The following is an 11,662-nucleotide window of genomic DNA, read 5'->3' as shown; positions in this document are numbered from 1 at the left end:
CACCAGCGGAGCCACAGTGGTGAGACTCTTCAGCTGAGTATTTGTGTTTTTTAGCCCCTGAGTGCAGACATTTGAGATATATTGAGTACGAGGAGTTCTGGCTACAATTGTGTGGTTCTGTTTGTTGACATATGTACAGTATATGGATGCACAGAGGCCTTCACCACAAATTACAATTTGAAGAAACATCTTAATCGTAAACACAACCATGACGAAAAACCGCATGAATGTGGCGCACTACATTTTCAGTAGGTCTTTGTCAGTTTTCTGGTTGAACACAGCACAGGTATTGTGAAATGCAGTACTTTGGTTGCGGGTGTGTCATTTGCTTTGAGGGATGTGGAAAAGCATTCAGGAAAAACATTCAGCTCAAGTCACGAGTGCCAGCAACACACCAAACTACCTTCTTTTCAGTGAGTAAATGAAGGAGATTGGTATATTAATTGTATTATCCCATGTTGTTGGTTAAACCGGGATGTCCTGGAGTGAATAAATATTCATTTGAAATATGACAGATTTGAGCCCTGTGAACTGAATATCGATGCATATTTTAACCCAGTACAGAACATGCCGGGTACTCCTAGCTTTGTGGAACGGATAATATACAGTTGGCTGGGTTTTCTGTGCATCGGCAGGACAGAACTGCCACGTCCGGTAAGACGAGGCGTGGTGGTGTGTGTCAATTTGTCAATAACAGCTGGTGCGCAATATCCAATATTAAGAAAGTCGAGGTATTGCTCGCCTGAGGTAGAGTACTTCATGATAAGCTGTATACTACACTATCTACCAAGAGAGTTCTCATCTAAATTTATCGTAGCCTTCTATTTATCACCAAAAACCGATGCTGGCACTAAGACTGCACTCAACGAACTGTATAAGGCCATAAGCAAACAAGGAGCGGCGCTCCTAGTGTCCGGGGACTTTAATGCAGGCAAACTTAAATCCGTTTTACTTCATTTCTACAAGCATGTCACATGTGCAACCAGAGGGAAAAAACCTCAAGACCACCCTTACTCCACACACAGAGAAGCATACAAAGCTCTCCCTCAAACTCCATTTGGCAAATCTGACCTTAAATCTATCCTCCTGATTCCTGCTTACAAGCAATAACTAAAGCAGGAAGTACCCGTGACTCGCTCAATACAGAAGTGGTCAGATGACACAGATGCTACGCTACAGGACTGTTTTGCTAGCACAGACTGGAATATGTTCCCGGGATTCATCCAATGGCATTGAGGAGAACACCACCTCAGTCACCAGCTTCCTAAATAAGTGTATCGACGAAGTCGTCCCCACAGTGACCATATGTACATATCCCAAACAGAAGCCATGGATTACAGGCAACATCCGCACCGAGCTAAAGGCTAGAGCTGCCGCTTTCAAGGAGCGGGACAATAATCTGGATTATTAAAAGAAATCCCGCTATGCCCTTAGACAAACCATCAAACAGGCAAAGTGTTAATACAGAACTAAGATTGAATCCTACTACACCTCTCTGACGCTCGTCGGATGTGGCAGGGCTTGCAAACTATTACGGACTACAAAGGGAAACCCAGCCGCGAGCTGCCAAGTGAAGCAAGCCTACCAGACGGGCTAAATACCTTTTATGTTTGCTTCAAGGAAAGCAACACTGAAGCATGCATGAGAGCGCCAGTTGTTCTGTGGAAAGCTGATGTGAGCAAGACCTTAAAACAGGTCAACATTCACAAGGCCACGGGGCCAGACGGATTACCATTTTCAACCTCTGCCTGACCCAGTCTGTAATACCTGCATGTTTCAAACAGACCACCATAGTCCCTGTGCCCAAGAAAGCGAAGGTGACCTGCCTAAATGACTACCGCCCCGAAGCACTCACATCGGAAGCCATAAAGTGCTTTAAAAGACTGGTCATGGCAGGTGCATGGTGTTTCCTCCGACACATTGGTGCGGCTGGCTTCCAGCTTGGATGCGCGCTGTGTTAAGAAGCAGTGCGGCTTGGTTGGGTTGTGTTTCGGAGGACGCATGGCTTTCGACCTTCGTCTCTCCCGAGCCCGTGCGGGAGTTGTAGCGATGAGACAAGATAGTAATTACTAACAATTGGATACCACGAAATTGGGGAGAAAAGGGGGTTAAAAAATAAATAAATTCAATAATAATAAAATAAAATAAAATAAAAAAGACTGGTCATGGCTCACATCAACACCATCATCCCGGAAACACTAGACCCACTCCAATTCGCATACCACCCCAACAGATCCACAGATGACGCAATCTCAATCGCACTCCACACTGCCCTTTCCCACCTGGACAAAAGGAACACCTATGTGAGAATGCTGTTCATTGACTACAGCTCAGCGTTCAACACCATAATGCCCACAAAGTTCATCACTAAGCTATGGACCCTGGGGCTAACTGGGTACTGGACGTCCTGACGGGCTACCCCAGGTGGTAAGGGTAGGTAACAACACATCTGCCACGCTGATCCTCAACACTGGCCCCCTCAGGGGTGCGTGCTTAGTCTACTCTTGTACTCCCTGCTCACCCATGACTGCGTGGCCAAGCACAACTCCAACACCCTTATTAAATTTGCTGACGACACAATGGTGGTAGGACTGATCACAGACAACGATGAGACAGCCTATAGGGAGGTCGTCAAAGACCTGGCAGTATGGTGCCAGGACAAAAACCTCTCCCTCAACGTGAGCAAGACAGAGGAGATGATCGTGGACTACAGGAAAAAGAGGGCTGAACAGGCCCCCCTTCACATCAACGGGGCTGTAGTGGAGCGGGTTGAGAGTTAAGTTCCTTGGAGTCCACATCACCAACATAGGATCATGGTCCAAACACACCAAGAAAGTCGTGAAGAGGACACGACAACAACTTTTTGCCCTCAGGAGACTGAAAATATTTGGCATGGGTCCCCAGATCCTCAAAAGGTTCTACAACTGCACCATCGAGAGCATTCTGACCAGGTGCATCACTGCCTGGTATGGCGACTACTCTGCACCCGACCGTAAGGCTCTACCGAGGGTAGTGAATACAGCCCAATATATCATTGGGGCCAAGCTTCATGCTATCCAGGACCTATGTACTAGGCGGTGTCAAAGGAATGCCCAAAATAATGTCAAAGACTCGTGTCACCCAAGTCATAGACTGTTCTCTCTGCTGAACAATGAATCAAAATTGACAAATTACATTGACACCACCCCTTTCTTTTTACACTGCTGCTACTCGCTGTTTATTATCTATGCATAGTCACTTTACTCCTTCCTACATGTACAAATTACCTTGACTACATGTACCCCTGCACATTGACTCGGTACCGGTACCTCCTGTATATAGCCTTGTCATTGTTATTTTATTGGTTAAGGGCTTGTAAGTAAGCATTTCACGGTATTGTCTACACCGGTTGTATTCGGCGCATGTGACAAATAAAATGTGATTTGTTTGTTTACCTGCACAATTACAACAAAGTTCCTCCGTGAAGGTTGCTTGAAAGTGATTGTTTCCAGCCCTTTTGCAGTGTAATGAGTGCAGCAAGGTGTTTCCCACCTGGTTCCTGAAGCAGCACTAGTGTCCACGCAGAGGAGCGCCCGGTGTTTATCTGTCCCAGGGAGGGGTGCGCCTTTCAACCTGCATGGCAACATCAGCTCTTTCCATGAAGAGCAGCGCCCTTACACCTGCCCCCATGAAGGCTGTGGAAAGACATTTGCCATCAAGGTATGAATACCTGACCATAGTCCTGTTGTGTTGCTACCAGATTTCCCTCTCTATTTAGTCAAAATCAGCTCCTGTATCTGTGGAGGTGCATGTGAATGAGAGAGTGGTCCCCACACATTTTAATTACAGTAGTGATAACAGGAATATACGGACCTATGTTCCCTTTAATAGAAAATGTTGTAGTTCACAGCAAGGCTTACAATGCCAGTGTTGCCCACCATCCAGAATGGAAACAACATGTAAGAATAGACATAGGCATTCCATGTATGCTAGAATATGTTCATTTATTTGAACATAAACTTTGAGTAGCCAGTACATAAACCTTACACGTCGTGCTGTTCCTCATCCCATCCCATCCATGTTTGTTGCATATATTGCTGTTTATGTGTACAACCGCCCTCTTCATAAAAATAAAAAAAACTGGATATGACATGGCCTTCACTTGTTAAGTTTTCCATTCGTTTTTGAGCTCATAAGTTTCCACACACACAACTGTTAAGTTAGATTGTATTTAAGTTCAGTGCTGTGAGTCTGGTGTGAGGTCTGTATGGGGAACAGCAGGTGATGTGGTGGGCTCGGAGCTGGTATCAGTGGCCGGCGCTGCTGCACCTTTGTTCATTTCTCTGAGTTCCTTCACTGAGGGTGGACGCAGGATGCACATGGCAGCTCTACCATCTCGGATTACTTTGGGTTTGGAAACAAATCCTACCAGCCCCTCTATCTGTTGCACCATCTGCTCCAGAGTTGTGTCCTGTCGTCAAAACCATAACAGCACAACATTAACATTTGAGCTGCCCATACTTTCACATCTCAGGAAAGTTAACATGGAGTTCTTGTACAGACAAAAAGGCACACTCCTTTTCCCATCCGCAATAAGAATAGAAAAATATAGTGTCCTCCATAATTATTGGGACAGTGACACATTTTTTAAATTGTTTTGGCTCTGTACTCCAGCACTTTATATCGGGTGAACCGTTTATAAATTACAGCACTTTTTGTACATAGTCCCCCCATTTCAGGGGACCAAAAGTATTGGGACAAATTCACTTACAGTACTAGTCAAAAGTTTGGACACACCTACCCAGTCAAGGGTTTTTCTTTATTGTTACTATTTTCTACATTGTAGAATAATAGTGAAGACATCAAAACTATGAAATAACACATATGGAATCATGTCGTAACCAAAACAGTGTTAAAGAAATCTAAATATATTTTAAATCTTCAAAGTAGCCACCATTTGCCTTTGACAGCTTTGCACACACTTGGCATTCTCTCAACCAGCTTCATGAGGTAGTCACCTGGAATGCATTTCAATTAACAGGTGTGCCTTGTTAAAAGCGAATTTGTGGAATTTATTTCCTTCTTAATGTGTTTGAGCCAATCAGTTGTGTTGTGACAAGGTAGGGGTGGTATACAGAAGATAGTCCTATTTGGTAAAAGACCAAGTCCATATTATGGCAAGAACAGCTCAAATAAGCAAAGAGAAATGACAGTCCATCATTACTTTAAGACATGAAAGTCAGTCAATCCGGAACATTTCAAGAACTTTGAAAGTTTCCTCAAGTGCAGTCGCAAAAACCATCAAGCGCTATGATGAATCTGGCTCTCATGAGGACCACCACAGGAAAGGAAGACCCAGAGTTACCTCTGCTGCAGAGGATAAGTTCATTAGAGTTAACTGCACCTCAGATGCACCCCAAATAAATGCTTCACAGAGTTCAAGTAACAGGCACATCTCAACATCAACCGTTCAGAGGAGACTGCTTGAATCAGGCCTTCATGGTCGAATCGAATTGCTGCAAAGAAACCACTACTGAAGGACACCAATAATAATAAGAGACTTGCTAGGGCCAAGAAACACAAGCAATGGACATTAGACCATTGGAAATCTGTCCTTTGGTCTGATGAGTCCAAATTTGAAATGTTTGGTTCCAACCGCAGTGTCTTTGTGAGACGCAGAGTAGGTGAATGGGTGATCTCTGCATGTGTGGTTCCCACCGTGAAACATGGAGGAGGAGGTGTAATGATTTGCTGGTATCACTATCTGTGATATATTTAGAATTCAAAACATACTTCACCAGCATGGCTACCTCAGCATTCTGCACCCATACACCATCCCATCTGGTTTGCGCTAAATGGGACTATCATTTGTTTTTCAACAGGACAATGACCCAACACACCTCCAGGCTGTTTATTTGACCAAGACGAAGAGTGATGGAGTGCTGTATCAGATGACCTGGCCTCCACAATCACCCGTCCTCAACCCAATTGAGATGGTTTGGGATGAGTTGGACCACAGCGTGAAGGAAAAGCAGCCAACAAGTGCTCAGCATATGTGGGAACTCCTTCAAGACTGTTGGGAAAGCATTCCAGGTGAAGCTGGTTGAGAGGATGCCAAGAGTGTGCAAAGCTGTCATCAAGGGAAATGGTGGCTATTTGAAGAATCTCAACTATAAAATCTATTTTGATTTTGAACACTTTTTTGGTTACTACATGATTCCATATGTGTTATTTCATAGTTTTGATGTCTTCACTATTATTCTACAATGTAGAAAATAGTAAAAATAAAGAAAACCCTTGAATGACTAGGTGTGTCAAAACTTTTGACTGGTACTGTAGATGTGTATTAAAGTAAACAAAAGTTTTGTATTTGGTCCCATATTCCTAGCACACAATGATTACATCAACCTTGTGATTCTACAAACGTGTTGGATGCATTTGCGGTTTGTTTCGGTTGCAATTCAGATGATCTTGTGCCCAATATAAATGAATGGTAAATAATGTACTTTAGCATTTTGGAGTCAGAATATAATGTTTTAAACACTTCTACATGAATGTGGATGCTCCCATGATTATGGATAGTCCTGAATTAATTGTGAATAATTATGAGTGAGAAAGTAACAGGCCTCCAAATATCATTCCCTCTCAAAAACTCTACCCTCTCCTGTTATTCTAACGGTGAGAGGTTAGCTTGTCTGTTTACCTTGTCTCGTGCGTCTGTAACTTTCTCACTCATCATTATTCACCTTTCATTCAGGACGAGCTGTAATGCATCCAACACGTTTGTAGAGTCACAAGCTTGATGTAGTCATTGCGTGCTAGGAATATGGGACCAAATACTAAACGTTTGCATACTTTAATACACAAATAAGTGAATTTGTCCAAATATTTTAGGGGACTACGTTAAAAAAAAAGTAATGCAATTTCCGATTCGGATTAAAATACCCTCAAATTTAAGCTGACAGTCTACTACTTAACCTCATAGTCATTGTATCATTTCAAATCCAAAGTGCTGGAGTTCAGAGCCAAAACAACAACAAATATGTCACTATCCCAATAATTATGGAGGGCACTGTATAATTCACCATGTCTGAGCCTGGTTTATATTTGTTGCTAATGAATCTCTGCTCTGCCAAAGGAAGGTTTTTGTGTACATATACAGAATTGAGTGTATATTTTTGCATAAAAAATTGAGTTCTTAATTAAAAACCAACTGTCTATTATTTTCCTGGTTTCAGAATAGTGAAGAGGTATCTGGTGTGTTCAGGCTGACACATTTAGGTTTCATATAAGTTTACTGGTTGTAATACTAATGGATATACAGTTGAAGTCGGAAATTTACATACACCTTAACCTGATTTTAAATGTATTTGGCTTTCACAATTCCTGACATTTAATCCTAGTAAACATTTATTTCAATTGCCTTTAAATTGTTTAATTTGTGCCAAACATTTGGAGTAGCCTTCCACAAGCTTCCCACAATAATTTGGGTGATTTTTGACCCATTCCTCCTGACAGAGCTGGTGTAACTGAGTCAGGTTTGAAGGTCTCCTTGCTTGCATATGCTTTTTCAGTTCTGCCCACACATTTTCTATAGGATTGAGGTCAGGGCTTTGTGATGGCCACTCCAATACCTTGACTTTGTTGTTCTTAAGCCATTTTGCAACAACTTTGGAAGTATGCTTGGGGTCATTGTCCATTTGGAAGACCTATTTGATGTCTTGAGATGTTGCTTCAATATATCCACATAATTTTCCTCCTCAAGATGCCATCAAATTTGTGAGGTGCACCAGTCCCTCATGCAGCAAAGCGCCCCCACAACATGATGCCGCCACCCCTGTGCTTCACGGTTGAGATGGTGTTCTTCGGCTTGCAAGCCTCCCCCTTTTTCCTCCAAACTTAACGATGGTCATTATGACCAGATCTATTTTTGTTTCATCAGACCAGAGGACATCTTTGTCCCCATCTGCAGTTGCAAACTGTAGTCTGGCTTTTTTATGGCGGTTTTGGAGCAGTGGCTTCTTCTTTGCTGAGCGGCCTTTCAGGTTATATCGATATAGGACTTGATTTACTGTGGATATAGATACTTTTGTACCTGTTTCCTCCAGCATCTTCACAAGGTCCTTTGCTGTTGTTCTGGGATTGATTTGCACTTTTTGCACCAAAGTACGTTCATCTCTATGAGACAGAACGTGTCTCCTTCCTAGGAGGTATTTTATATTTGCATACTATTGTTTGTACAGATGAACGTGTTACCTTCAGGCATTTGGAAATTGCTCCCAATGATGAACCAGACTTGTGGAGGTCTACAATTTTTTTCTGAGGTCTTGGCTGATTTCTTTTGATTTTCCCATGATGTCAAGCAAAGAGGCATTGAGTTTGAAGGTAGGCCTTGAAATACATCTACATCTACAGACTCAAATGATGTCAATTAGCCTATCAGAAGCCTCTAAAGCCATGACATCATTTTCTGGAATTTTCCAAGCTGTTTAAAGGCACAGTGAACTTAGTGTATGTAAACTTCTGACCTTACTGGAATTGTGATACAGTGAATTATAAGTGAAATAATATGTCTGTAAACAATTGTTGGAAAAAATGATTTGTGTGATGCAAACAGTAGATGTCCTAACCGACTCGCCAAAACTATAGTTTGTTGACAAGAAATTTGCGGAGGGGTTGAAAAACGAGTTTTAATGACTCTAACCTAAGTGTATGTAAACTTCCGACTTCAACTTTACAGTATCTGTTTTGTCTCGTTCCATGAGCTTGTTAGGGAGATGATATACATGAATATGGTAGTAGTCATTATACATACCCAAGAAAATCATCTCTAAAGCATATTTGAAACTACAGAAGGGTGAATAGAACCTGTATAAGGGATGTGGTTTTAGGTGATGTGCATCAGACAGGTGAAAATAAAAGAATATAGAGAGATATTTCTCACCAGTGGCTGTGTATGTTCCACACGCCCTGTTCTCAGAGTGATTCTGACATGGTGCTTCTTGTCCAGCCAGCTCTTGACCTGCCTCAGCTTGGTTAGAAGATCATGGTTACCAATGTCAGAGGAAACGGTAAGCTCCTTTACCTGCACAGGGCCTGTGGAGAGAACGAAGGTATGGTTTTGGCTTTCAGAGATCAGACAGGAGGGGATTCCTTTTAGAGAATTCTGATATAACCACTGTATGCAATGCAGAGATGTGCATGTGTGTGATGTAAAGGCAGTAGTTGTGTATGTGCTAAATATTACACACCTGTCTTGGCTTTCTGTTTCTCACGCAGTTTGAGCTGCTCCTCATGGATCTGTTTGCCAGTCATTAGACGGTAGACGGGTGGATCTTTGTTTTCGTTGAGAGGGACCAGTTTAAGCCCATTCTCGTCCATCAGTCTGAGGACATCAGCTCGATGCATGGTGCCCATGTTTTCGTCATTCTCATTGATCACCTGCAGGTGGCGCTGGTGGATCTTCCGGCCAATACTGCCAATGGTGGCACGAGCTCGGGGATCCTGCTTCTTCTTAGGCACCTGCCCCTCTTCAGTTTCATCCACTGTAGTGGACAGTGGACACCATCCCCAAGACAACGATGCACTCACACATCTCCCATTGTATGATAGGAGCCCAGCCCCAGAGGCTGTTCTCCAGGAGTTGAGAGTTCCACCAGAGACACCTCTAGATGCATGGCTCAGGGCCCACCTCAGACAAGCACTAGACATTCTGAGCAGAACACAGAGAGAGCAGGAGAGAGTGAGAGAGGTAAACAAACGTGAAACGAGGCATTATTATTCCCAAAAGTAAGTCACTTTTGTCTAGCAATTACGTTTAAAAGTCAGAAAATGAAAGTGAAAGACCATCAAAAACACACTGTTGACAAGTATGGAAACATGGTTAGCTAAGAAAACAATAATTGACAGGGAGAAGTAGCAGCCTCTACAGAACGTATTGTACAGAGCTAGGAATACATACAGATCAGGCACGCGACAGTCAGCTTGCAGGCCGAAACACAGGAACAAAGAAAGAGTAAGGACGCACGAAGAACTGTAAACTTAGATTTATATTGTACAATAATTCAACGCATACGTATCGCCCTAAAACGGGAGGTGTTTGTGTCCATACAACATGAAAACGGGGTCCTGTCTCCTTAACAGTTCTTAGCGCAGCATGATGACGTAGTCGCAGAATAATTATCTGAATTTTGTAGTTTTAGATGTCGTTCGAACTCGTACCTTTCTTATTATATAACTTAGGCTATATTTAATCATGTGTAGGCGCCTACGCTACTTATAGTAAACTAGGCTACAGGCTGCTGTTGATTATAATAGCCTGATCATGCTCTAGAATAATTGTTATCAAACTATGTTCTTAGCAAACCTTGTGATTGCACATCTAAGTTAGATTTCGAAAAATAGTCAACAGGCAATTGGTCTTTCAAACGAAAAAAAAACAAATCTCATAGACATGGCATACATTTAAAATAATTGTAATTCATTTGGCTGACAATCGGAGATAATGACATAAGGGACGGGGTCTTAGACCAGTGCAGGCGTATTGCGCGCGCGGGTCAGCTTCTGAGCGCTCATCTCAGCGCAACTCGGGTTGACACAGTTTGACTCGTCAATACTCTACTCTGCTCGTCTTTGTTTTGCACCTTCTTCTCTGGGCACTGCATTTTGCTTATATATTAAGCCAATTCGATGTATTTGTTCATATCATCAATACCCTATGTTCCATCTATATTAGGTCACATCCTGCATGTGTTCTTGATTGGAAAAACAAAACAATTATAGGAACTTGCTATATGTTCAAAGGCAGTGCGGCCTTTATTTAGTGTCCCTTTATGTGTTTAGTGTACTTTGAGAGATCTTAGTGAGGGAAAAAATCGGATTGATAGACAAAGGTGCTTTTCTATAGCTCCCAGGGGAGAGCTCTTTCAAAGGAGTAGGCAGGAACGTTTTTTGTTGTTGCTTTGGATGTTTGCAAACATTGTAGGCCTATATGCTAAATTATATTATCTTCATTATTAAAATCCCACTAGGTAGCTCTAATGATCTGGATTGTAATTTCTGACACATAGGCTACTTGAAAAGCCTGCAGTGATAGCCTAATTGTCAATAAAGTTTTAGAGATGTTCAGTGGGCTCTGCGGTGTGGGGTTATCCCCTGCCCAGGCCTTAGTCTGTAAATAGATAGATTTTATAATCAGATGAGCAGCAGTTAATTTAATGAACAGCAATATAATTTTCTTGTATGCCCTGTGTGTGTGTGTGTGTGTGTGTGTGTGTGTGTGTGTGTGTGTGTGTGTGTGTGTGTGTGTGTGTGTGTGTGTGTGTGTGTGTGTGTGTGTGTGTGTGTGTGTGTGTGTGTGTGTGTGTGTGTGTGTGTGTGTGTGTGTGTGTGTGTCAACTCTGGACCTTCCACGCTTTTTTTCATTGTTCACCTCTAATCAAGGACTGATTTAGACATGAGGTGCTATTAGTTATCATGTAGAACAGAAAACCAGCAGGCTCAAGACCTCGTAGGGTCAGAGTTGAATACTCCTGGCTAGGGCAAGGGGTGTTGAAAATAAGCTGCATTGCACATTTTGTATAGTTAGGGGTTTTAGTCTTGAAGGCATGTATCTGTGTGTGGATAAAAACTAAACTTAAACACAGGATATAGTGATATTTTGAATGATCTGTTTTACAATGAC

General features: G+C 42.4%; 1 protein-coding gene across 1 annotated transcript; it reads right to left on the bottom strand.

Annotated features, from left to right (window-relative positions):
* Positions 1-3,845: 3,845 nt before the first annotated feature.
* LOC135550326 (translation initiation factor IF-3, mitochondrial-like) lies at positions 3,846-10,111 on the bottom strand. The gene is made up of 4 exons (XM_064981009.1): positions 9,941-10,111; positions 9,231-9,691; positions 8,924-9,075; positions 3,846-4,450 (listed from the first exon to the last, which is right to left on the bottom strand). The coding sequence occupies exons 2-4, from the start codon at positions 9,688-9,690 to the stop codon at positions 4,217-4,219; spliced, it is 846 nt and encodes a 281-aa protein (XP_064837081.1). The 5' UTR covers position 9,691; positions 9,941-10,111; the 3' UTR covers positions 3,846-4,216.
* Positions 10,112-11,662: the final 1,551 nt, after the last annotated feature.

The sequence above is a fragment of the Oncorhynchus masou genome, chromosome 12 (assembly GCF_036934945.1).
Source record: "Oncorhynchus masou masou isolate Uvic2021 chromosome 12, UVic_Omas_1.1, whole genome shotgun sequence".
Classification (NCBI taxonomy): domain Eukaryota; kingdom Metazoa; phylum Chordata; class Actinopteri; order Salmoniformes; family Salmonidae; genus Oncorhynchus; species Oncorhynchus masou.
The sequence above is the reverse complement of the archived record's forward strand: the minus strand, read 5'-3'. Positions and strand labels throughout refer to the sequence as shown.

What these genes read in the sequence shown, in the direction of transcription:
- LOC135550326 (XM_064981009.1), bottom strand. Translation starts at nt 9,690, where the DNA reads ATGTCTAGTGCTTGTCTGAGGTGGGCCCTGAGCCATGCATCTAGAGGT. An exon ending in GAAACAGAAAGCCAAGACAG is followed by an intron (nt 9,076 to 9,230) that starts GTGTGTAATATT and finishes TTCTCTCCACAG; the next exon opens with GCCCTGTGCAGGTAAAGGAG. An exon ending in TGGAACATACACAGCCACTG is followed by an intron (nt 4,451 to 8,923) that starts GTGAGAAATATC and finishes TTTTGACGACAG; the next exon opens with GACACAACTCTGGAGCAGAT.